This window comes from Megalops cyprinoides, chromosome 6 (assembly GCF_013368585.1).
Source record: "Megalops cyprinoides isolate fMegCyp1 chromosome 6, fMegCyp1.pri, whole genome shotgun sequence".
In the NCBI taxonomy this organism is placed as follows: domain Eukaryota; kingdom Metazoa; phylum Chordata; class Actinopteri; order Elopiformes; family Megalopidae; genus Megalops; species Megalops cyprinoides.
In genome coordinates, this window is record NC_050588.1 from 20,743,383 (window position 1) to 20,770,366 (window position 26,984).

The 26,984-nt window shown below is 42.7% G+C and overlaps 1 protein-coding gene across 3 annotated transcripts; it reads left to right on the forward strand.

Annotated features, from left to right (window-relative positions):
- Nucleotides 1–2,596: 2,596 nt before the first annotated feature.
- Nucleotides 2,597–26,267, forward strand: pfkfb4a (6-phosphofructo-2-kinase/fructose-2,6-biphosphatase 4a). Of its 3 annotated transcripts, none has more exons than XM_036531033.1 (14): nt 2,597–2,726; nt 15,197–15,313; nt 15,803–15,899; nt 16,436–16,502; nt 16,963–17,037; nt 17,156–17,212; nt 17,593–17,714; nt 18,277–18,484; nt 18,800–18,946; nt 19,144–19,248; nt 20,236–20,365; nt 20,879–20,941; nt 21,464–21,528; nt 25,332–26,267. In XM_036531033.1, exons 1-14 carry the CDS (start codon nt 2,678–2,680, stop codon nt 25,389–25,391), a joined length of 1,362 nt encoding a protein of 453 aa, XP_036386926.1. In that variant the 5' UTR covers nt 2,597–2,677; the 3' UTR covers nt 25,392–26,267. The 3 variants fall into 3 exon arrangements, with proteins under 3 accessions (XP_036386926.1, XP_036386923.1, XP_036386924.1); XM_036531030.1 differs by lacking the exon at nt 2,597–2,726 and adding an exon at nt 12,155–12,411 and having other exon boundaries at nt 25,332–26,266; XM_036531031.1 differs by lacking the exons at nt 2,597–2,726; nt 25,332–26,267 and adding exons at nt 12,155–12,411; nt 22,233–22,339.
- The last annotated feature ends 717 nt before the right edge of the window (nt 26,268–26,984 follow it).

Sequence of the window (26,984 nt, forward strand, 5' to 3'; positions counted from 1 at the left end):
GGAAACACATTTTCTCTTGAAAGGACAATAAAGCAAAAAGAGGCTGGGGAGAGGGTGGTTGAAATGGGACCTAGTACACTCTTACAGCCCTCTCAGATGAAGAATGATAGTAAAAACTATGAACATACATTTTTCAGATAATGTACTGTAGTGATCTGATGGGACCCAGAGCAATGTAGAACAGTCTCCCAACAATAAAATATATCAAATCCATTGGTGCTGTTGTAAAAAAATTATGTAGAGATTCTGACAAATAATTGATGGTTGTGTTGAATAAAAGTGTTTTGCGTGACTGCCAGCAAGTAATAGCTCATTATTGTAGTGGTATATAGTTATCGTTATGCTGTGCAGTGTATTTAGGCTCTCACAGTGGGCAAGCATGTACAAGTTAAAAAAAAACTCCAGCAAAGAAGTTATTGTTTGAGTCCATTATGCTGCCAAATTGGAATTAAGCTACATAATAAACCTATGGAGCCTGTGTATGCCAGACTGATTTATTCAGGGCAACAACATTCAGTTGTTGTGCTTCAATGAATCATATTTTGAGTCTTAGCTTGTCAGTAATGTGGCACTCCTCAGTGGATTTACTGCATAAATCCTAGTATTCTGTTGACATTAAAATTCACCATGACTATTTCACAACAGTCGCAATATGGAGCGTAGCAAAAGGAAGTTAGCTCTGCTCCTGGTACAAGCTTTGACGATTTCGTCATGATGGACTCTGTTGGTAATGCGTTACTTTACAGTTCTCATGCTTTACAGTTGATTAAAATTCTTCTAATTATGTGTACTTCTTCTAGAAATGTGTGGCTGCATTATGTCACAGACTGGAAATAGAGAACACCCAGCTGAGACCAGATCACCCTGGCAGTGACCACAGTGCTTGAGAAGGCAGAGAATTTCCTTCACTGGAGTTTACACACTGAGCAAGCATAGGTTATAGGGTGGGGGGATGGGGGGATGGAGGGGTGGGCAGGGGCTGGGTGATGGTCAGAGGGGTGTGAGTAGGGATTTGACAGCCCCTGTACAACTATGCTATGCAATAGTCAGGTGGTTAACAGATCAGCACACCTTGAGTTCTTCACTTGTTTGGAAATGTCCACTTTCTTCACTTCCTCAGTGACACAGCCCCCATCCCCCAAGAAGGAACAGCACACAGGAAGGGGAGGGGGAAGAAAGGAACAGACTTGGTAGTTTGAGGGGGAAGGGTGTGTGTGTGTGTGTGTGTGTGTGTGTGTGTGTGTGCGTGCGTGCATGCCAGCAGCTGTGATGTGTGGGAGAGAAGGAGGGACACTGTTCAGTTTGACCTTTAGTAAGAATGCAGCAGGGACCAGGAAGGGCATGATAGACGTTCCTCTCATAGTGTCCCAGCTGTTTATTTCCTGGGTGCTCTCTCTTGAATCTGTTTACTGTGCTGAACCTCATGCTGCCATTTGCCTACACCCTCCAACCCCCCTACAGCCCAGCCAACTGATGCCTGACCAGGAATGACAGGCTCTGCTGACCTATCACCACCATTATCGCAAGTAGCACTGATAAGGGTATCATTACACGTTCAGAAATAGCTACAACCCGTATAGATCACATGTTGCTCAGAGTCGCATTGTCAGGAAGGGGCCCACAGCCCCCTCTTCTCTGAGGGTCTCCTGTCCATCTAGTTGGTTGGTGCCAGGTCCCTCACAGAATGTGCCCTGTTGTATTAACCTCTGACCTCTCGGCTCCCTCTGTGTGACACTTGCATTTCTGTAAAGCTTTAAAAAAACTGGCTTGTCTGAGTGGCCTGTCAGAGTTCTTACCTTACAAGCAGTGTAAATATGTTACAAGCACACCTTTGATGAATTCATTGCCCAGAGATCAATTTGACAGTATCCTTTATTACTGACGATAAATGATTGTAGCTGGTTTGGTCAAAATCTGAATGTGATTCTTACATACTGTAGTTGCTTGTTTTGTTCACCTATCCCTCCTAATTAAACCATTAAAACCACCATCACCATTCCTGGCCCTCCTTTTTGCTGTAAAATGCTCTCTTGTGATCTTCCTGTGAAGATTCTTAATTGTTCATTCCTAAGAGAGCTTACCCTATTACTTTTCCGTGATGATTTGACATTTTGGCCAGCCCATAAGAGAGAACTCCTCTAAATTCCTCTAAACTGGTTGGATCGGCACACTGACACTCTTTTTGGAACAAACAGAAAAAAAATTCTGATTCCGACTTGTGAAGAACAGATATGACTCCTTATGTATTCTTTGCTTCGTTCACATCTTTAAGATAACAGCTACTCTGTACTTTACATGGCAACTGTATCCAATGAAGACAGTGGGTTGGGCCAGCTGTGTCATTTTCAGCTGTGCGTTGAAAAATGTGCCTGACTGTCGGACATGTGTTCATATGTCAAACGTATACATTGGGTAAACAATAAAAAGGAAAATAATTGTGACTTATGGAGGTTTCCCTCATTCGTCAGCCAACAGTATGCCTGCACCCCAGTCTCTGTGCGTGTTTGTGTTACGAATAGCCTGCGAAAATGAGTTGTACTACTTCTAAGATTGTGGTACGCTTTGGAGATCTGGAGCGACTCCCAGCTTCATTCACTGTGTAAGAGCGCCGCTCAGACACACAACACAGTCAACCACTACGACAGGGAACGAACAGCTCTCTTGCAAAGCCCGGATAATGAGGGGCTCCAGTCGTTCCAAAAACACACAGAACCTGGACAGGACGGGTAAGGAACCCCAGCTTTGAGTTTTATTTCGGTTATCTGTCATTTCTTGTGCTAGGAATACGACGCAGTTTTGCGCAAACCAATTTGCAGCACAGCGGTGCTGGGGTTAGTGCGAGACGGAAGAAGTAAACACAACTCTGCACGTAGGCAGTGTATGTTCTGAAACAGTGCGATACCTTTCTCGCAGTATGAACAAACAATAAGACCCTCGAAATGTGGGGAAAACGTGACTCAAGTGAGAGATGCTTGTGTGCAACAATGCCTTACTGCCAACAACGCCAAGGTCAAGCTTATTTTTATTGGCATTTCGTCGTAATTTTTTTCTGGGGCCGTATCCAGTGTATAAAATGCGTCTCTAGTCTCTGGTACACTGAGAGGAACGCTTACAGCTTATAGAAATATTTTTCCTTTATAAAAACCATTTACAAATTACAGCAAAATACCATTGGCTAGGTTTTATTACAACAGATAGGACAAGCTGGATAGCAGGAACTGATGTTTAGCTAGTCATGTTTACATTGCAACAATCTAGCAAGCTAGTGTTTCGGTACGTTTTCTGTCTTCTACACATCGTGGCATTGGTGTTCACTTGTGTTATAGGTAGTGTGTCTTAGATACATTGCGTTTCTCATTCCCAAAAGAGAAACACGAGTGTGTAAATTTTTCGTCACACAACTATAATTTGCAGTCATACGTACAGAAATGGTGGGTGTCCAGTTAGCTCCATTCCTTTGATCCGAGTTGCAGCCTGTTGAGGACTATCTAATGATGTAAGGTGTATTATTGAACGGGAACAGTTTATCTCCGTGAGTGTTCAGAGGTCGCGTTATTATCGAGGTGGCTAAATACCTTAGTAACCATATGTGATAATACTATTTACAAAATCCACGTGCTAACCACGAAATATAGTCTACAGAGATGACAGAAACGCAAGCACAAACGAAATGTTTATACTAAACACGATGCAATCAGTTCTACCGTGTTTGCATTAATTTTAGTTGAGTGATGAATAAATGACATTTACTATCGATTGCATGTCCTTATGTACTCACAGTAGTGTGGGCTAGCTAAATAGGTAGCTAATACGGACAATTATGCGTTCACAAGGTTAAACAGGGTAACTAAATATAGCTGCTCATATTCTCCGTTGATGTACAGCCCCTTGTACGCTCTCTGGGACATGCTGGAATTAAGTCACCCATACGTGCACGCTAGATTCAATTTCAAACAGTAAGGTACGACACCAAAAGAAGCTGCTTTGGTTTCGATTGTGTTAGCTAGCCACTGCTGTTCTGTTTCCTGTTCCGATGGCGGTGTGGGGTCGGTACGAATGCGTTTCTTTATTAGGAATCTTCAAAGCACTCCTTTCATATGTAGCCGCAGACTGGACTTGACAATGATGTCCACTCTGGAAATCAAGATGGAACGGACAACCTCTTCCTTTTTTAAACAACAGTTCCCTGATATGTGACAAATGGTTTGGAAAGCCATTTGCTTGATTGGTGTCATTGGACGCTAACTACAACAGCATACATACATTGAAATGTATTCCGGGGCTATTCTATACAACATTTTAATTTAATCAATTCTGTAGTTCGGTTCCTGTGCGCATATGTTAACATTCAACGTCGTCTTTGGACAAAATACTTTGTAAAACACTTGAGGCACAAATCCCATCTGAAACTAAGGGACAGGCGTGTGACCACAGGCGATGGAGTCATGATTAAAATGCCAGATACAGGGTCCTATGTTTGAATCCCACTTTGGACATCCCTGTTATCTCCACGAGGGTTTACAGAATGTGAAATATGTAAAATTATAAATGGTAATTTACCAGTCATGGGTGTCTGTCTACAAAGAAAGTGAAAACATACTTTTATTGTGGCAGAACATTACTGTGACGGAGTGCCGTCACTACGGTCAAAGTATCATGGTTGGTACCCCGTAGACCTGGGTTCGAGGCCAGTTACGGTGACTGCTCTTGCCCTTCGCTATAAATGGTGTCAGAAGTGGGATGGCTTGCCGCGAGGCCATCAGAGGCATGCCTGGTGTGTGAGCCGTATGAGGGACCCCCAGGTTCAGTTAACCCCGGTGTGTGAGGGACCCCAGAGATGGGTGAAGCACTGGTGAGTGGGGCACCCTGGGATGGGAAAAGTACGGCAAGAGAATTCGTGAGGGACGCCATGGTGCGTGAAGCACATGGGCGCGCTTCCCGAAGGGGAGGGCAGTGTGATGGAGTGTCATCACTATGGTCAAAGTGGCATGGTTGGTACTCCGTAGACCCGGGTTCGAGGCCAGTTATGGTGACTGCTCTTGCCCTTCGCTACAATTACTAAGGATAACACTGCCTACACACATCACCTATTTAATCTGTGTTATCTTTCATGGCCTTGATTGAGACCACACCTTTGTTCTGCAGTTGGAAAGTTTCTGCTATTTTAAAGACTGTAATAGTAAAGTATTAATGTACAGTTTAGAAAAGGAAAACTCAATGGTAAAAAAAAATCATTAATGAAGGGAACTGCAGTAAGTCCTTGATCTTTGAATGTACCACTGACTGGAAGGATAGACACATTTATACAATCATACAGGTGTTGACATTCTATCCCCATCTTAAGCCTGTATGCACATTTCCTGGAGAGACTGTATGAAGAACAATCTACTGGGTAGCATCAGTGTGTAATTTCTGAGAGTTTCTATTAGGGATGTTAACAAATATATTAACAAACTATTAGTGGCTTTCTACCCTATAACTCTTAACAGTCTAACAAATAATACACATATTTTTTAAAAAGGTCCAAGTATTGCTATTCTGGTTTTCACCAGATGAAATCTGAATCAGTCCCCAGAGTAACTTACACCATTAGGACTCTGTTTTCAGATACAGAATGAAAGGGGTTTGGAATGAGGTAATAGGTTTCAAATGATGATTGGTAAAGGGGACTCTTGTTAAAACACACAGAACACTACTGTTGCTGGCTGACATGCAATGTTCTGTGTGCAGCATTGTGTGGAATCATGTACCTGTGCTAGTCTTCATACCCAATCAGAGCTTTAGAGTAAGGTGCCTCTACTGGCAATATGCTGGGCAGGGGGGCGGACAAGAATTTAGACAAAGGAAAGGAGCTGTAAAGATGTTAACCTTACTACAGAGCTCATACTGCAATTGCTGTTAGACTGTAGTGAGTCGTAGTGTACGCCACACTGACACAGACCCCAGAAAATAAAAATGTAAACCAGGGCAACAAAAAAAAAACTGCCGGCAAGTTTTCTGTTTGTTCCTTGATTCTTATGCGGAATCCTGTGATTTTCAGTGTTATGCTGTTGATAAAATACACTGACAATGTATTCACACAGATGCGATGTGAATTAAGTCTGAAGCTGTGAACTCAATTTGACATTGTTGAGCCAGATAAGCCTTAGCGGCTATACACGTCGATGAGCACACTGGATTCAGTGTCCTGTTCCTCCCTCTGCTAAACAAACAAACAAAAATCTTTGGAAATATATATATTTTGAAACATTTGTTTTGATTTTTTTTTACTTGCATTAAGAAAACTAAACAAGTTTCCTTGAAAGTCTGCCTCCTTCTCCTCAACCCTGTAGGCAAGCAAACCATGTAAATATTTGCTAAACTGTTCAGCTTCATGCTCAGTTCTGCTCTGCTCTCATGGTGGGAGTGGGAGGGAGAGGCTTGTTTTCATGTGGCACATGGTGTTCTTCATACGCTATGCTTTGGCCTCCTGCTAGGTCACATGACGCTGCTGTTCAAAACCAGGGGCTGGTCCTCACTTCTGCATTTCCAATCTTTCCAGTCTCTGTCAGTGATTCATTTGTTGTTTCATGTCCCTTTAAGGGAAGAAATGGTAACCTGTATTTCTTGTCATGTATTCTGCACTGCTGTTCTGTGTGTTAAGTCACGACTAATAGGAACAGTAGTTTCCTTTTCCTCCTTGCCCTCAGCCCAGGCGCCTGTACCCAGTACCATTACAGTGTAATAAACAGTAGTATACAACACCATTGCTATTGTCATCATCCACCATTACAAGGCTGTACTCTTACTGTTTTGCATGCTCACTCAATGGGTGTGGCTATGTGGCTGACTCATAATTAGTCAATGAGGTTGATTGTAGATTTCACAACCACAATTTACTGTCAGCTAGCAGTCTGATCTTGCAAGATTCTGACTTGGCTTGTCAGGTCGATTCAAGTTCAGCCACCGACTCTTCCTTCTGCCACAAAGTGCATTCTATTTACAATCCTGGATTCTGGCCAGTGACTTTCCACAGAGGCGTGTTTGAGCCATAGTGTCACTGTTTGTCAGAAAACAAACGATTGTTGTGACCCCTGAAACTCGCTCTCCCCTGTGCCTGGAAAGCAGGGCTTCTCTTCCTGCCTCAGGCTTCTGAACTTTGACCTGTTTAATGTGTGGTTGCCCATCCCGATTCAGCATGCTAGATCATCTTTCTAATATATCAAACAGGGTTTGTTAAAGCAGAATTGTCAACTTGAATTTCTCATTCTGGCCATTCTGTCTGTCAACCATTGCCTGATGTGTGGTGAGGATCTTCAAGCATATGGCAGCTGTGTGTCAGCTAAATGGATTCTACGTGCCAGTGGTGGAGAAACTAAGGTTCCCCTCTCTTTGCCTCATTTGCTTTATGCTCAAGCTGGCGGCGCGCGCGGAGTTCATGTTCTTGCAATTTCGTTGCGCTTGCACAATGACAATAAAGTTCTTGAATCTTGAATCTTTCTGTTTCAGAAGTTCACACGTAATATGCAAATAGCTTTTATGGTGTCATTTGCCTCTGTCCCTCCCAGTGTCATCACTGGTACTCATGAGTGAGGCATGTTGAGTAGGACACTGCAAGGTCCTTTAATTCATTCCTCCACTAACTCAACTGAGGTCATTTTTATAGCACTGAATCAAGGAAGTGTGTAACTATCAATACTGTGTGTTAGTCCTAAAGGAGAATTGTGTCTCTAACTGCATGATTTAGTGAGTGTGCTCTACTGTGCTGGAAGTCACTCTGGACAAGAGCATCTGCTAAATGCATGTAATGTAATATAATGTAATATATCATGACAACTCCATAGTCAGTGAATCTTTCCAAAGCTGTGGCATATTTGTTTTGTTCAAATTTATTCGTATAATTTTTGATTCATTATGAAAAAGAAACTTGCATCATTTTAGAAGGAATCTAGGGTTTTGTATACTTCATCAGAGTACTGTACGTTTGTGTAGGTATATAATTTACAGGTACTTTGATTCTACATTTTAATGGAATATAAACTAATAATGGATTATTATTAGAATTGTTTGTTAAAAAGAGAAAGGAAAAAAAATACCAGTAAATGTGTATTTAGAGGTGTGTCTTCAATCAGAGGTGGAAAATGGTCAATAACTCTAATGTTCTGACTGCTGTAGGAAGCTCACTCCAGCACTTGGGGGCGAGAACAGACAGGGAATGTCACTGGGATGTGCAGCGCTGCTGTGTTTCAATACATTTGTCCCTGAGGTTTGTAGAGCTGTTGGCTGGGGACAGTAGGAGGATTTATGCCTCTGCATGAAGCCTTAGACAGATGACAGCAGTGCTTCAGCCAGTGGCCATGCAGTGCAAGGAGAGGAGCGTCAGTTAGAGCATCAAATGTGTAGTATATGTTGATTTTTAAGATAAAGCCACTGCACTTAATACTTAATTAGCTGAATTATTTTGCCCATTTTTCATTTTTTGATGGAGTGATACATTTGGCTTAGGATTGCACCTCAGCAGTTTACTAATTATTCATTGTACCAGTTTAGTAGGCACAACTGGTTGGAACAATACCCAGCTTACACTCTGGCTTTCCAGGACACCACTAGTACCTGGCAGTTTTTTTTTTTTTTCCACTGTCGCAGCTATAATCACCTTCTTTTCCCCTGGATCAATTACTCTGAGTTTCCAGTGCAGAGTTTTTAGCATGAACTACAGGAAGCGCATGCCTGTTTCCTTATGCAGGACACGTGCATGGCCAGTGTCTATGGAGAAATTGCAAGAGAAATCGGCTAAGGTCCTTGTGTGTCAGTTGTCAGTAGGATGTTCTCTCAGTCAGAGAAGTGCTCGTCTTGCACCCAGAGACTCTGCAAAGTCTTATGGAGCCAGTCCTCCTCAATGGGAAGAGTAGCATGGTTTGGGATAGGCCATTATGATGAGTGGCATTAACTGAAAAGTGGGTCAGAACACCCCATCTGCAGCATGCCATTGGGCCATTGAAGGCTGTCCCTCTAGCCACATAAGGGCAACCTAGACCCTTCTCTCTGCATATATTTAATGAAATTATGAGACCTTCCATGAACAATTCTGTGGGATTTGTTTTTACTGTTGCTTTCATCTGTTTTAATCATGCTGTTTTCCAGCGCCACCCCCACCCTAGAAATGTCTTACACATGCACATAAACAGGGAGAGGACTGAGGCTGACTGACTGCTAGATGGCTGACTGACTGCAGCTCAGAGAGTGTTGGGAAGTGGATATGTCCATCTGTGTCTTGTCTGCTTAGCTAAAGTAAGTTTATTACTACACAGAGAGTGAGCTGACGTACTTTTGTTTACCCTAATGCGAGGAAGCGCTAATCCCACTTCAGCCTCATTCTGTCTTCCTCACAGCGCTCTCCTCTCCGGTCTTTTCTGCTTGGGATTTTTAAGGAGGTTTTAATAGAGGCAATCAAAGAGAAGACAGAATAAGTGCTTGTCCATCTCACCCTGTGTCAGTCAGATGTTTATTATGGTTAACTGTACAGCTCAAGGCTATGGTTGATGTACAAGGTCTCTAAACACGCTGTTTACCAGGTTGGAGTCAAGGGCTCTCACCCAATACTGCCACCTTGTGGATATGTTGTCAAAGAGATTAACTAAGAAGTATCAAAGACACAAAGTATCATTGTGGAGGTTTCAAAAACAGTGACAGCACGTCTACAAAAAAATCCATTAGAACCAAACATTTGGGTTTCGATTTAATCACTCACGAGTGGCTAGTTAGCAAACAGGTAACAATTGGTCTTAGAGGAAGGCTTTGTCCTGACAAACTGGAAAGCTCATTTTGGCAAAGCACTTTCAAGTTGTTTGTTGCAATTTATTCTGAACTAAACTGAAGGGAAATTGGCAGCAGTGCAAATCCACATAATCCACCATTTTGATTAAATGCACCTTTTGGGAGTTCCTTTTCTTTCAGTTTTTGGGACACCCATTTTTTGCTCATAGTCTCATTTAGCATTAAAGTGTGAACCAAAAGAACTCAGACAGAAAATATATATATTATTTTGTGGTATGTTTGAAATAATAAAAGCAGTTGTTGTTTTTTCTGTGGCTTTATTTGCAAATTTCATGGCACCCATGACCTACATGACAAAACCATATAGATATAGACCTACTTAAATCATGGAGAAAATTAATATTTTACCACAGATACTCTGTTTATTTGACCAGATATTCAGGTCTGCATGCTTCACATTCATGGTTCTGTCGCTGCTGTTGTTGAAGCAGCAGTCTTCTGGTGTGTTTTGAACATTCTGGTCTAAAACAAGAAATCAATAACTTGCAAAGGAGCACAGACAGCACCAGAGCCTTGTCTGACCTAGCAGAACCAACACAGGACAGAGTAACACAGGAGCTGAATATCTGGTCATAATAAAGAGTGCTTTCAAATTGGTCTGTGTTAGCAAAATTTCCCAAGCATGTTGCTACAACGGGTTTTTGTACACTTAACTGTATTAGGTATAAATTGCCAATACTCTATACGTCATAGTTTTTACATTACAGCCTACAGCACCTACGTGTGTTGTTTAAATATATCACAATATAATTTTCTTCTGCTGAATTTACAGAAATTGCCATGGAATGTCTTCAGGCAAAGAAACCTCCTTGAAACAATGATGCCTCTGTTGTCCTGTGGCATTCTGCTACAGAGTTTAGGCACGTGGAGCTTTCGCAGGCATGGTTTCTCTGCCAAAGTGGGATTGTATTAAGTAGTGTGGAGTCAAAACAAATAAAGTGGCAGTTCATTTCAGTCAAATGGGCACTCAGCTTCTTAAAACATAGACTGCATGTTTTTAAATCACATTTCCGCTTCTGATCACAGCAGTAAATGAGCTACAATTAGATGTGAAGGCTGTATTTTTTTAAAAAGAGTATGAAAGGCATTTATATGTGTAATCTGGATGGTTATATGAGGGCTATGCTTTGATGTAGAATGAGGGGGGGAGTGCACTGTGTTTCTGTATGTTTTTTTCACTATAGCCAGGATGGATTGTAAAGTTTAATTACAAAAATGAATACTGTGAGTGAATATTAGCTTTTTTTATCATATGTAGTTACCATCACACTTTCAGTTTTGCCCTCTATAGGCGTTAAATGGAATTACACTATCATTTACATTTATTAATTTAGCGGATGCTCTTTTCTCCAGACTGACTTACAAAAAGGGCATTCAGTCAGGTTGGTCAAGTAGCTGCACAGATACTGAATCATTAGTGCCATCCTTGAGCTGTAGTGCCATTGTGGGAAACAATCCCAAAAGGGGAGTAATAACAGTCTAAGTGCACATAACCTTAAGCTATCACCACCAATTTGCAACTGCTAGGTTTTAACCTTGTATGGCCACCACACATTTATGAAGTTGATCATGCGTCTTGAGACATGTAGTTAATTTTTATTTTTTAGGACAGGTCTGTACTGTTTCAAAGGATGCTTTTTACTGGTTTGTGAGACACAGACTTTACACACTTCATAAACTTTGTCATCAAAAATGATGATTTGACACGGAGCGCCCCACAGTGTTGAAAGGTCGAATGGCATTTTAGAAGTTAGGAAAATGGTTTACGGCTATGGTGACCGCACTAAGTCCCAGAGATTACGAAGGATTTCGATTTTAGAGGTTCCTTTCAACCAGTTGACTGATTGATACCTGGAATAATTGTTTCAAGTTCCTGTCCTTTATGTCAGTCCAGGTGTGGAATCAATTGTTGAGTTTAAATGAAGACCAGAAACAATAGGATCTCTAGCTCACACACTTTGATTTAAAGAGCATCCGTATCGGATGACCCTTGAATATGTGATTTATTATCAAAGGATTTGCTATGTTGTTTTAACGAACCAGAGTCTGGTTGTTCTGGCTACAGAGTGACAGTCGGATGCTGTTTGGTGAATAGAATACCGACATTAGAATACCGCACGGACAGAAATAATTAAAACAGCGGGCATATTTATCTTCATCGGATTCATGTTTACTGTCGTTTTAAACCGTCTTTTGTGAAACGGTAATATGCACAATACAGGCGGTGCTAAGCGAATGCATACAATGGCTAATGCCTTGTGTTAGTGACATCTCGTCAGCTCTTTGCGCAGCATCATTGCCAGTCGCGCATAGTTTCGCGAGATTACGGTAGGTATTTCTTGTGGCGTTCCTCAACCGATGTGAGATCCATTCCCCAGATCCGTGTAGTGGGTATGGTAATGAACAGTTCTCACCCTAACCATTTATAAAGTGGGATTTGGACAAATGGTGCGTTAAATACGATGAGCCTCATGGAAGATTGCACAGAACGGCCAACAGTAGCGTCACCGCGAGAGCTCACTCAGAACCCGCTGAAGAAAATCTGGATGCCCTACAAAAATGGCCTTCCAGAAAAAAACATTTCTCAAAGAAAGGGTAAGCGGCCAGCTGGCCATAGCACCAGTCTGATTAAGTCTCCAGCGAGCAAGCAAGCGGCCAACGATGTGCATGGAGCCAGTTCAGTGTTGGAATGGATATGCCTTTTCTAGTAACAGCATTTCGCTTTGCACGGTGTTCGAAGAGCTGATAAAATCCTTTGTTCCCTGAGTTTTAGTGGAGGTACACGGATATGACTTGTGTTTTGGAAAAGTGGCTAGTGAGCTATGTGGTTGTTCATGTTCCGTAAATGTAGTAATTAACTAGCACCTCTGTGTGCGTCATATTGCAGCTAGCTGGTAGACATGGTACAGTAGGCTACCTTTAAAATGTCTGTTTCGACCAACGCTTGGTAATATACCGCCTATTCGCTCGCTAGTTTACAAAGCTTTTGCAACTTCACGGAAGTGCTTTTGAAACAGGTGTAGAAAAGCATCGTTTGCAGGTTACCTATTTTATGAGGCTTGTTGACTAGAGGCTAGCTCGCACTAAGCTCCATGTCGTGGTATGTGCTACTTCGTTAATCGCAGTTTTTTGAGGTGTAACGTTAGCTAGAGCAGTTGACCATTTTGGGAAGCAAACTACTTGGAATAGTAATATAAAACTGGTGGCAGTTGAAATACTTGATATTACTTCAGCTGATCGTCAGAGAGAGCACTGCCACTGGATACCGGCAGGATTAACGTTAAATTGTTCCTTGTTATGTATATAATTTGGGCGGTTATTGCAGGATAGTTGACGCTGCTACGTAGAAATGTTTTCCGCGAGTGACGTAGAAATGCTGTCCGCTGTTGCTGGGTCGATTCCCTGCTAACCACTGACGGTTGACAAAGACTGGTACATCAAGACCATCAGCAGGTATTGATCTCAGCAGAGTATCCATCTACATCCTGCGTCTGCAACGGGGTGGTCTGCAAGGAGATACGTGTGTATGCACTGACTTTCAGCTAGTTTACAGTCCCCGGTCTGCTGTTATTTACCCATTTTCCTTGCATTTTCTGCAGCTGTGATAATTTACTGTGATCAGCAGAAAAACAGGTGCATCTGAATGAACTTAAGTGATTAAGCACCTCACACCGACTGTTGCCTAAAACACGAGTTACCAACTCACTGAACACCCTTCGTTTGGAATTGACCTCATAAAGATTCATTGCTTGTTCTGTGGACTAGTCTTGCTTCGCTAACTGGCTTGAGAGCAAGTTATTACTGACAGTGTCTTCAAGTACGATTCCAGTCTTCAGTTGTAGAGCTTTAAAAGGGCCATGTGAATGCACCTAGAGTATTAGTAACTGAAACGCGTTGGGTCGAATTTTGCTGTCCTCTAAGATTCACGTAGCGTATTGCGAGGTGTTTTAAAAAGCTGCATGAAAATTGCCAGCCATTTCTGCAGGCTCACTCCACACTTTGTCATCACCCATCACGTGGTATATAAAAACCGCTTGTTATGTGGGTGAAAATGAGGAATGTTGCAAGTGAATGAGAACGTGCAGGTTTTTCAGTTAGATCTGTGAGAACCAGAAAAATGTGGCTTGCGAAGATATCGTTGCAGACAGTGTCTTTTGCTCGGATATCACGTTGTAGGGTTAGAATAATTGTGCTGTCGGCTGCGCAGCATTAGCGCTGTAGCAATGCAGAGCTTAAAGGCCGGCTCGAGGCAAACTGAAAGCGTGAGATTTCTGGTGTCCCTGCCGCAGGGCTGGGGAACAGAAACCTTTCTGCCGAATCAGCAGTCTGGCTCTGTGTAATTTTGTGCGAAGATCCTGACACAGTACTGCAGAGCAGTCTGAAATCCTCTACTAACCCACCTCAGGCAGCAATCTGTAGTGTCCCTCCAGTCTATCAACCAGTGTGCCTCGTTGGTGCATTGGAAGGAACTGGGTGAGGGAGAGGGGTGGGTTTGCTAGGGTTTGGGGGTTATGCAGTGTGTGGCCTGACAGTCTGCTTGAGACCACTGGGTGGAAACTGGCTGGTTGGAGCACACCCTTGTTAGAGCTGCGTAGCTTTGGTTTCTGTCCCAGAGCATTAGAGTCCCTTTTGTTACTTGTTACCTTTGACCCATTCTGTACAGCCAAAAGGCGGGTGGCCTTTTGCACAGTTATCGACCTTGTTAAGTGGGATTATCATTGAAGAAAGACAGTCTGAAGGAAGCCAGGCTTTCTGGCTTTTGGTGCATTCCACAGTTGTATTCAGTACTGTCTGTGAAGTGTTGACCTTTGTCCTGTTTTTTTCTGTTAGTGTATTTCCTTTCTTTTAAAATTCAGTGTTTATTTGAGGATTTGTTCCATCTAGTTGACTGTAGGGGATACCTAATCCTGTAAAGAATTAATGGATGTTAAAGCTGAATAGAAAGTAGGTTTTGTCGAGGGGGTGGATTAAATTACTTGAAATTAAAGTTAGATTTCAGCACTTATGCCATAATGTTTTAGTGATGGGGACAATACGAAGTACTGTTTGGTAACAGATAGGGGTCAATACAGAACAAGGTAAAATGGTGGTGTAAGAATGCTGATGAACTGCATAGAGCAGCTCATAGTTCTAGTGCTTTTAAATAAATGAATAGGCAAGGTCTTGCTAGGATTTCTCCCCAAGGTTAAAGCAATTGAAAGAGCCCCCACCACCATGTGCAGATTATTGATGTAGCACAGGTATTAGATCTGTCTTAAACATTTCCTTGCCTCATTCTGGCTCCAGTGTTAAATACTGTACGTGTGTGTGTGTGTATGGTAGTCCTTGTGATGTCTGTAGCAGTAAAAGCCCCCTTCTCTCTCTCCTTGTGTCTCACCAGTATGCATGACAAACTGTCCCACCCTCATTGTCACGGTTGGCTTACCTGCCAGAGGGAAGACCTACATCTCCAAGAAGCTGACTCGCTACCTGAACTGGATAGGTGTGCCCACCAAAGGTACATGTTTGCTTGGTAGCCCATTTGGGAGAAGAGAAAGATGGTCATTTGGGAGACTACAGTATAAATCTGCAATTATGTACTATAATAGAACTATAACTATGGAGTTCTGTTTGCTTCCTCAATGTATAGGTTTATAATTTTCAGTCTAATGTTTTGACAGTGACATGTTTTTGTGTGATATCTTTGAGATGCATTTTTAGTAACCTTCAATTATTGTGACATACTGATGGTGTATAGACTTCTTATTGCTTGTTCCTTGTAGATACAGGGATTTCTTGATTGCATTTGTTTTATTGTGTATGTGTGACTTGATGTCTTACTCATTAAAATGCCGAGGAAATGTCCTTCATGATATGTTATAAAACCTGTATATTTACTTAACTACTTTCATGCAAGATTTGAGCCACCCTGATTTGGTTTTGAGTCAAGACAGTTGAGTCAGAATGTAGAAGACCATTCCGAACAGGTTGCCGTTTTCCTCCACAGAGTTCAATGTGGGCCAGTATCGGCGAGAGTGTGTGAAAATCTACAAGTCCTTTGAGTTCTTCCGTCCAGACAATGAGGAAGGCCTGAAGATAAGGAAGTAAGAGAGACACGTTTGCCTCCTGGCCAGTCGTCCCTGCTCAATGTACACTACAGTGCTTTTAGTGCTCCTCTGTAATAACATTACCTGTGACACAGGTGACAGCCATATCTGTAACACAGGACTGGTGTGAGATGGTGAGCGTTTGGTTCCCTTTTCATCTCTTTAGTCATTAGTGATTAAATGTGTTTTTTATGAATTGTGAGTGCTGGCTTTTTTTCCTTGCTTCGTATTTAATTCTCCTCCCACTTTGCAGTTTGCTCTTTGTTTTGGCCAACACATTTGAGCGTGGGCTCGTTTTCCTCAGTTCATAAACAACACCATGAGTTTTGTGGACACTGAAAATTGAGGCAATAAAAGTAACACGTACATAGACTAACATTTAAGGGACAAACCAGCCAACATTTATGTAGATATAAATAGATGTTCTGGTTCTCTCTGTCTGTCTCTCCTCCCTCATGTTGATTTACCATATAAGATGATGGATTGGGTTAGCTCCAGAACTCCTGACCCTGTTTTTTGTGTGTTGATGGCAGGCAGTGTGCACTGGCTGCACTGAACGATGTCCGACAGTACCTGGGAGAGGAGGGAGGGCAGGTGGCGGTGAGTAAACAGCTGCAGCATAATTACTGCGACAGTAAGCCTTCTTTAGTGAAGTGTCAGCTTTATGTCTTGTGTTCCTTTTTTATTAAACAAAGATCACAACAAAAAAAATGTGATATTGCCTTCAATACTTACATGCTACAGGTGCTGTCCCCATCAGCTGGTGGTTTCTGAAGTAATCGTCAAACAGGACACTAATTTCGTTTTTGACATGTCAGTTAATTTGAGTCATGGATAAGCTGTCATGCACACATTTTGAGAACATTCACATGTTTATTTGACCTTTTAGCACTATTTTACTCTAGTGTTATGGCGTCAATGTGGTTGTATTGTCATGTTTGGGTGATGATATTGTGTGTATATATATGTATTGATATATGATATATGTATTGATACAGGTACGGTTGTATCTTGTTTGGAGTATGTGTGTAGTGATGTCATTGTTCTCTGTCTGAATCAGGTGTTTGATGCCACAAACACTACAAGAGAAAGGAGAGACACCATCATAAAGTTTGCAGAGCAGAATGGCTACAAGGTATGGTAGCTCTGTCTTTGCACAGATGAAAGCTACTGTGCTCTTTTTGTGCAAGTGAAGGTAGAGCTATCATTACTGCCCTGTGCAGGTGTAAGCTGAACCTTGCTTTTTTCCTCAGGTGTTTTTTGTGGAGTCTGTCTGTGAAGACCCTGATGTCATTGCAGAAAACATTGTGGTGCGTGAATTTAACCTAATGCTTCACCAACAGTCATTTAAGATTTTGCGAATTTAATTCTCATAACTTGTCAAGTTGTAAAAATGTAGTGTGCTATAAACAAAAGAATGATTTCCCACTCGTCGGAACAATAATTGTAGTGGCAGCAGGTTGGTGGTTCCATTCTGAGGTGGGTTGTAAATTGTGATTACAGATATTGTGTAGTACCAAAGTTCAAAGTACTTGGTTGATTAATATACGTGACATGTTTGTGTCTGTTCAATAATTCACTAACAACAAAGTGCCAGTGTCAAAATGCCAGTGCATGCAAGAGCAATCAGGTGGAGGATTTTGTGTCTTATGGACTGATCTCCTCTCTGTCCCTCATCCTGTTTTTTCAGCAAGTGAAGCTGGGAAGCCCAGACTACACAGACTGCAACACAGAGGAGGCAATAGAGGACTTCATGAAGAGAATAAAGTGCTATGAGAACTCCTACCAGACCTTGGACGAGGTCCTTGACAGGTGAGATGAGGTCCTTGACGTGGTTGGAGCACACATGAAGTTGACTATCTGTAGTCTGGCACAGAATAAAGGAAAAATTCAATCATATAAAAGCTTGCTACTACTAAAGGTAGTATGGCAGTGCCCTTCATTTATTTGATGTAGTAACTGATTTGACTGTTTTTTCTTGAAATATTACCCAGTTAAAAAATGGCAAACTTAATGAGGATCATTTTTTTGTTGTCTCAGAGGAGATTGGTTGATTTATTTATTGAGTAACAGAGTTGCCACAGACCTCTTACAATAATTTATTCAGTATCACCATTTGTGACAGATATCCCTTTAATACTCAAAGTTCTTGTTTCTTCATGTTAAAGGGATATCTGTCACAAATGGTAATGGGTTAAGGGGAAACATTGGCATTCAAACCATTTCTGTCCTGATGAATTTACGTTAACATTCTCAGTTGGGAAGACCATTATAGTTGATGCAGTGTTTCTGCGCTTGAATCATGGACATCTTGAAATACCCAATGGTAGTTTTAAGCATTTGGGTGATTTTCTTTCCCCCTTGCCGCCTGCAGAGACCTGTCCTACATTAAGATCATGGACGTGGGCCGGCGGTACCTGGTGAACCGGGTTCTGGACCACATCCAGAGCCGCATCGTGTACTACCTCATGAATATCCACATCACGCCCCGCTCCATCTACCTGTGTCGTCACGGCGAGAGTGACCTCAACGTCAGGGGCCGTATCGGGGGCGACTCCGGGCTGTCCATGCGTGGCAGAGAGGTGGGCCTGACAGACCGTCTTGCCTCCCCATTCGCCTCTTGCTGATTTGCAGAGGGCATGAGGCCTCATGGTGTTGCAACTGCCATTCACTTGGCAGTCATTATTTGATTGTCTTTGTCTTTGTTTGTAGTCGTACGTGCGTTTGGTTTTCCTTAAAATTACTCTGGAATGTTCATTTGGTGTTACTGTGAAGGAGTGGACATGTTTTAAAGGGTATGTCCTCTGAATGCATTGATGAGAAGCACATTTATAGAGCTATTCCATTGTGCATTGGAAAAGTGGTCACTGATTCTCTCTCCCTCTTTCCATCTTCAGTTTGCCAAGTGTCTGGGGTCCTTCATCCAGGAACAGAACATCCCAGACCTGAAGGTTTGGACCAGTCAGATGAAGAGGACCATCCAGACAGCTGAGGCACTTTGTGTGCCTTATGAGCAGTGGAAGGCACTCAATGAGATTGATGCGGTGAGCCCTTGAGTCTCCCCTCATCCATCCGTGTGTGTGCGTGTGTGTGCGTGTGTGTGCGTGTGTGTGCGTGTGTGTGCGTGCGTGTGCGTGCGTGTGCGTGCGTGTGCGTGCGTGTGCGTGCGTGTGTGTGCGTGTGTGTGCGTGTGTGTGCGTGTGTGTGTGTGTGTGTTAACATGCGTCTTCGCTGTCCCTAGGGTGTGTGTGAGGAGATGATGTATGAGGAAATTCAGGAGCACTACCCTCTGGAGTTCGCCCTGCGTGACCAGGACAAGTATCGCTACCGCTACCCCAAGGGAGAGGTGAGTGATTGGAATGATATCGTCAGCAAATCAGCTTTTGTTTTTTTTAGTTTTATTTATTTAATTTTTTTTTTTTGAGGGAGTTGCGTCCATGGAAATGGATTACTCGGTGTATTGTGGAGCTGGGTAAAAAGTTCACGTTGAACTCTGAGCCCTTTCATGCTTAATCCTGAACTGAGTTTGCATGGCCGATCTTTGGCAGCTGCAGTTCTAGCGTCCACTGGCAGCGTGGCCAACGCTCGCTGACTGTACACTGCAGGGTTTACTCTGCATTAACCTGGATAACGGTCACTATGATGGGTGTGTGCAGAGACCACCTGCTCAAGAGTAGTCATATCAGGCAATTCAGGCGTTACAAATGAGTTTGTGCTCCTTTGGTTGCTCAGCACTGGGTTGTCTTCAGATTGATCATTAATGCACAGCAACCAGAGTTGCCCTGGAGTAATGGCACCTTTTGCCCCATTACCTCCAACTTAGAAACGGGAGGGGTCATCAGAGGTACCGGCCGGGCTGTTCTCTGTGTGTGCGCCCAGACGTCCCGTCCTTGGCACGCGCTGGTCATGCGGCGTGACAGGGCCTCCTGGGTGCGGATTGTTTTTCCATTTCAGTAGCTGCTGAGAGAAAGGCGGGCTGTCACGCCACCGGAGCTCACCTCTCAATGTGAAAGGACACTATCGGGTCATGAACGATCAGGTTTCGGCAAGGTTTTGAACTGCTGGGGAAGTGACCTTATGTCTGTGTATCTCTCTGTCCCCTGCTGAGTCCTGTGAGGAACTTTTGTTTGTGTGTGTGTGTGTGTGTGTGTGTGTGTGTGTGTGTACACATTTTAGGGTTTGCATTTGACCCATACTGTGTGTCTGATGTCTGTTTTGTCTCATGAGGATGTGGTGTGTGTCTGTATCTGATGTCTGCAGTCCTATGAGGACCTGGTCTGCATGTATGTGTTTGCATCTGTGTTTGTATCTTATCCATGTTGTTTCCCCACAGTCCTATGAGGACCTGGTGCAGCGGCTGGAACCTGTCATCATGGAGCTTGAGCGTCAGGAGAATGTGCTGGTCATCTGTCACCAGGCTGTCATGCGCTGCCTGCTGGCTTACTTCCTGGACAAGTCTGCAGGTCGGTTCCTGTGTCACACTGGCCCAATACCCCTAGCACCCCCCCCCCCAGGACAGCTACTTCACTCCCCATTTCACAGCCCTCTCCCCACCTGGTTATTGCAGACAGAGGGAACAAGATCTTGTTTTGTTTTTAATTCTTAGGCGGGTTTGGACCAGCAACATTTTAAGCGTTTAAACACCTGAGCTGCTCACTAGTGTCTGTGTAGCAGGATCCATCCTGGCCCTGAAAGGCATAGTTTCCTACCTTCGTAATACAGCCTTGTTTTTCCAGCTTAGCTCTAATAAATGTAATGTAGGCCACAGTTTGGTGTAGTGGTAAGGAGCAGGGCTCCTAACTCAAAGGCTGAGGGTTGAATTCTTAGGTAAGATACTGCTATTATACCCTTTGAACAAAGTAATTTGCTTCAGTAAATATGCATGGTGCCATCACAGAACTTGTGGGTGCCATGCACACCATAAGTACTGGGTTGCTCCTTGGTTCATTCTTGTTTATTCTCTTTTTGTTCAACAGAGGAGTTGCCTTACTTGAAGTGCCCTTTGCACGCGGTACTAAAACTGACTCCGGTTGCTTACGGTAAGTGTCTCTTCGTACAGGAATAGTCTCAACTCTCAGCAGTATTACATGTATTAATTTATAATGTCGATTAATTAAAAATTCAAAACCGACGAAATACCAGAAAGTTGTTTTGCTGTGGCTTACACAAACCATATCCATGCTGCTCTTCTGAATATTCCTTGATGGACATGCTTTCCCTTAGCTATGGCAAAAGAATAGCTGGCTGTGTGTGTCTAGCTGGCTGTACAAATCAGTTTTACACCCTCTGGTTTTGGTTGCCATTCTCATAAGAGGGGGTTGATGCTTTCCAGCACATACATACATATATATATATATATATATATATATATATATATATATATATATATATATATATATATATAAAAAATAATATACCTGGCTCCAGTGGTTCGTGAATAGAGCACATTTACATCAGTTTACCCGGTCGCATTTATGGCTTCACCACCAGCCAGCCCATTCCACAGTGAACTCCTGTTTGACCTCTGTCTGACTCCCACCTTCACCAACTTGTGCCCGCAGGCTGCAAGGTTGAGTCCATCTGCTTGAATGTGGAAGCAGTGAACACTCACAGAGAGAAACCAGAGGTACGTGTGGACATACTCATCTGCACAGTGGATTTGATTCCCCTGGCTTTTTAGTATATCATGTATAGTGCCAGGTGTTGCCAGGCGCGCATTGTTTACAGTGCAGTGCAGGCTGGGAAACCATGCACACAGGGTGGAGGAGATTAGGTTGACAGTGTTTACACTGTAGCATGTAGGGAAGGCACAGTGTTCTTTTCAGCCTAATTAACTCTCTTGGGAACCTGATTTTTACTGTTGTATGTTTACAAGAGAGTCGTAGAGAGTGTCTGTGGTCTGAAAATGTGAATACCATTGAAGGAAAACAGATTGGATGAATTATTTTGTTAGCTTGGTCATGACAGGACCATGTTCAATGAGAGGTTAGTGGTTATGTTTTTGTTTGTCCGTTGCCAAAGATATGGTTCTGTTCAATGCTTGTTATAATGAGAGGCATAACCAATAAGACCAAGACTAATAGGGCATCCAGAGGGGTCCTTTACCTTTCGCTTTTGCTGCCCATTTTACTGCCTGTTATGTGAGGCCCTTTTTATGAGGTTTGGCTTATTCCACTTTTTTATTTAGATGGCTAGCTTTATTTCAGTAAAGCTTCAGTATTTCAGCTTCCTGCCGTTTCTGTTGTCGTCCCAGGCTGGTGTGTGTGTGTGTGAGCCATGGCGTGCAGATGTTGGATGGATGTGACACCCTGTGTTCTTGTCGTTGTGCAGAATGTAAACATCACCCGCATGGCGCAAGAGGCTCTGATCACGGTCCCCACCCATCAATGAGGGAGCCTCTCTCTCTTTTTTTTTTTTTTTTATCAGACCATCCAATCCTCAGTCACTTTCCTTTTATTTTTCTGTGATGTTTCCTGAGGTCAGGGCTTGAGTTCAGTAGTCACAAATATCACAGTTCCTGGTGAGAGTCTAGAGCTCACTTGTTACCTCCAGTGTTGGACTTCACCTTCCATCTGCACTGCTGTGAAACCTGTTGTTCAGTGTTTGCATGATGAACTCAGTCCTGGTGTCAGGAAATTTGAGTATCGTTTGAGTATCTGCACGTCTCAGGTGTGCAGAAATGATCAGCTGGAATCCAGTTCATAGATGGTTTACACTGCTACTGCGGTGTGAAGTGTTTTCTCCTATTTATGTTGGTTTTCACATATGTATATAATAAATACAAAGGCAGCAGCTAAACTTTTGAATATTTGAGATTTTATGTTTATATTATGTGTAGATTATGGGCTTATCAGGTTTGTTACACTGAATTCAAAAGACTTTGAACATATTGTTTATTTTTACAGTGAGAATTCCCAGCACACTACAGTATGCATTTAAGAGCCCTTACACAAAATCCAAGTTTGTCTGTGTTTGTATGTCTATGCATATGTTGCATACACAGATTTTAGGTCTTGTTTTTGATTAAATGTTTACTTTAATATTCTTATTTTCCCAGTTCATTTGTCCTTAAAGGTTTGTCTGTGTGTTTGTGCCTCTGATTTGCACGTGACTGTGTGTTTGAAATGCGTTTGTTGTGATCTTGTGATTCTCTGTGTCAGGAATTGGAGGACTATAAAGAATTCTGTTTTTTAAATTACATTTTTATGTGGCCCCCAGGACATATTGCAAAACAAGAGCTGTTTCTTCCAATATAATTCATTCATTTCACGCACAGAATCCTATTACAAAAGGGACCAGTGCTGTGCGTTCTGAATCCTGTCTTAATTACAGATGGGTACCTTGATTTTTTTTTTTCCCCCCTCCCCACCATTTTTTTCCCTTATCTTGTAACAAAACGACTTCAGAATGCCTCAAGAGTGGAAGGCTTCCAATGCATAATTTCCTTTCCCTATATTATAGTCCTTGTTTTAGCTGCTCAATGTCATGTTTTTGTTCTTTGTGTGGGTGGGTGTAAGGATGTGTTGCTCTCATGATGGTGTTGTGTATGTATAATGTACGATCAGGTAAAAATAATAAATCAACAATAAGCTGTCCTGTGTGTCCCCCATCCTGTTCTGTTCACTATTATTTGGTGAGGATCCTAGAAGTTACAAGATGTCAAATGAGCCTTCGTACAACCACATTGGCCAAATACTCAGCTCCCATATTCCTTCTGTCCTCCATCTGGTTTGCTCCGGTGGTTCCGGTGTTGTGTGTGCTGGGCTACTTATGCATGCTCTGTTTTAGACCACACCCCTTTAAGAATGTTCATAATGTCAGCAAATCGGAACACTTACAACGGAGGCGGCGCGTTTGCAAAGCAGAAAGACCTTAACATTTAGCTGTAATAAATGGGGTATCTGTCGTGCTGCATCTCGAGATAGTCTGTGTAGCTTGCTCTGTATTTCTGAGGAGTAAGGCAGCAGAGCATACAAGAACTCCCCTGGACTCAGCAGAATGACAGACTTGATAGTTGAAAAAAGATCTTCTCTGGTCAAAATTAAATTATGATTAGAATTATGATGTGCAGCTGTCAAGCATTAGGACGCCAGATCAGGCATTCTAAACCGGTGTACTTGAAACTTTGAACCCCACTCCTTGAACTTGATACCATGCAGAGCTAAAAGTATAAAACCCCGTCAAGAAGCTTTTTGAACACTTAGAAACAGTACCTGTTCAGCATGATTTGTGGTCTGATGCATTCTCAAGATGAAAAACCGGACCTCTCTCTTACAATCCATTGGATGACTGACTGTTCTCACTATTTCAGTGAATCCACACACCATTATAGATTTGCAAAATTGCACAGATCGATGTCCCAAAGAGTGACCTCATCATTGTATGACCAGGCTAACCAGGCAATGTTGCACAGTCCTAAGTAAGAATTTGCTGAGGGTTGAATCTGCACTCATCTGGCTCATTGAACGAAATGGTCTCCTCTTAATGTGATCACACAGTGTGAAGCAAAGAAAGCGTCGGTCCAGCACTGTGTGCTCCCCTGGCATTTCTGTAGATTCATCACAGACGTGTCTACACCAAGCTCCATTTAAATTGGTGTGCAATGTTCTTATGGCCTACAACCTGCTTTGCAGATGAGACACGTTCTGGCCACAGATGGATATATTTAGGATTAGGACTGTGGTACAATGACCCCGGATTGATCATAAGGGCAAAGGATGATGTTCTAGGAAATGCTTGACATGAAATTAATTTCATAATTTAAGATGGATAATTTCATAATTCAAGGACCTCCTTGTGCATTTTGTTCAGATTTTTACCTGTCACCTGGTTAACATGGCATGGCTGCAGCAGTGTCTGAGTCCGGAGTCATTTCTGTGGAGTTCTGTACATAGAAATGCAGTCGTGGAATAGACCTGTCATTGATTTATTACTGGGACCCAAAATTGTCTGTCTCGTTCCAGTCCACATCTCACTGACACGGCAGGAAAAGAGACGATATTAGTTGGGGTTTTGGTCTTCCACTTTCTGTCACCCATTTAGCTTTATTTTTTTTATGGGGTAAATGAGCTCTTTCTGATGCATCTTTTGTTCTTGCTTTCTCTGCAGTGTATTTTGAATATTTGTCTCCCTGACAACATTTCAGTGCCAGTTGGTGTTCTTTGATGTTTCCTGGTGTGCAGAATTGCCTGTTGGAACACTTGGAATTTTGAAAAGAAAAAGACATGATAATGTGGATCAAGTGTTTGAATGTTTTCTGCAGTTTGCTCTTGATATGCCGTAAGGCCAAGGTGAATCATCTGGGGTCCACTTCAGTCTTTTAGCAGCTGCATTGGAACCTGTTGAATTCTCAGAAGTGGCTCTATCTGGGCCAAAAGGAAAGGCCTCTCACAGTTGCTGACAAGGTTTATCTCTGTCTCTGTCTTCCAGAATGTTAATGTGCATCGCACTGCAGAGGATGCCTTGCAGACGGTTCCATCTCACCTTTGACCCCTGACCTCTGACCTCCAGGCCTACCTGGAAAAACTTGGACTTCTATCTCTCTCTCTCAGGGACCTTCGCAACTCCTATGGTTGGATGACCCCCCTCCCCTCCCCTCCCCCGACACCCTTTGGCTGTCCTGGATGATCCAGGGCAGGGTGATCTACATCTTTCTCCTCCTGTTGAAACTTCAACCTTCCTTGTCTTGACACCACACAACACCACATGGTACAAAAAATATTTAAATGATTAAGAGCTGCTATCCTGACCAGACTGGACAACAGTACATCTGTGCATGGACAGGCTCTGGGAATCACTGTATCACAATGCATTATGCATTACTGTCACAGGGCGGGGGAGTCCGTTGTATTGATATCACACAGCACTAATTTTGGATTAGGCTAGCTTTATAAATGGGTTGTTGTAGTGCATTGTGCTTCTTTCTGGTACCAGTGGTGCCCATGGTGAAAGAGATGTGACACACGCAAGGATTGTCTAGGACCAGTGAGTGGGTCAAGTGAACCTCTTTGGAGTTACATTAATGTGTGACAGTGTCTGTCTATGGGTCTATGGAGTGTCATGAGAGTGTTTCACACACAGACAGGACCTATTGCACTCCTTCCAGTTTGGACCTGAGAGGGTGATACTGTCATAAATGTACAGGCTTGTGTGATTATGAGCAAATCTCTTGTGTTCTGTTTGCACTGACAAAGTGAAAGCCTTGAGATATTTCTGTCAATGTACTTTGTCATTTGTAGGGCACTAACTGATGTTACTATATGTACAAAGGCGAAGTCCAAAAGGCTATCACTTCCTGTGATTATCTGTGGTTTGCTAAAGCCCTTGTTTTTCGGGGAAGAAGAGACACAGCAGGTTTATGAACAACTGAAAAATTTGCCATTTTGTGAAAACAACGTGGTCCTGAAGAAAATATTTTATTGTGACTTACTGGTGTATGTTCCCTACAACTTTTGTGGAAATTTTACAACAGTAGCTGTATTTGTGTGCATTAATTAAAGAAATATTTAAAGAGCTTTAAGTGAATGCAAATAAAGATGAATATTTATTTGGAAAAAAAACTTTTGTTGTCAGTATAGAACAGTGTTCTGCTTGAAAACTCAAACAAGTGAAGTCAAGATGACCGGTCTATATTAAACAAACCGTTCATTGATTGGTTAAATGAATCAGTCTGAACAGATAGTGTTCAAAGTTGTAGTCCTCATTGAATAAGTATAATGGGGGTCCCGCAAGCGCTTGTTTCAAGTGCAGGCTGAGCCCTTCGGCCTTGGATCGAAACCAGCCGTGCCATTGGCCGGTAATAACCGAGAGCCCACGCTGGTGGAAGAAATTGACTTGAGTCCACGGGGGATAGGAGTGGGTAGGTCAGCCAGGGTCCCCTTGTCACTCCATTGTTGACATCCTGGGACTCATAAGGGCTGTTATGAGTTTCTTAGGCAGTATCAGGAGGATGTACCTAACCTCCAATTGTGTAGGCCTCCTGGTGCTCTGTGGGACTTGTAGTATGAAAAATTCAGAATTCAGTGGTTGTCGGGTTGGCGACATGCTCAAAAGCACAACTGGTGACAACTAAAATTGGATGAA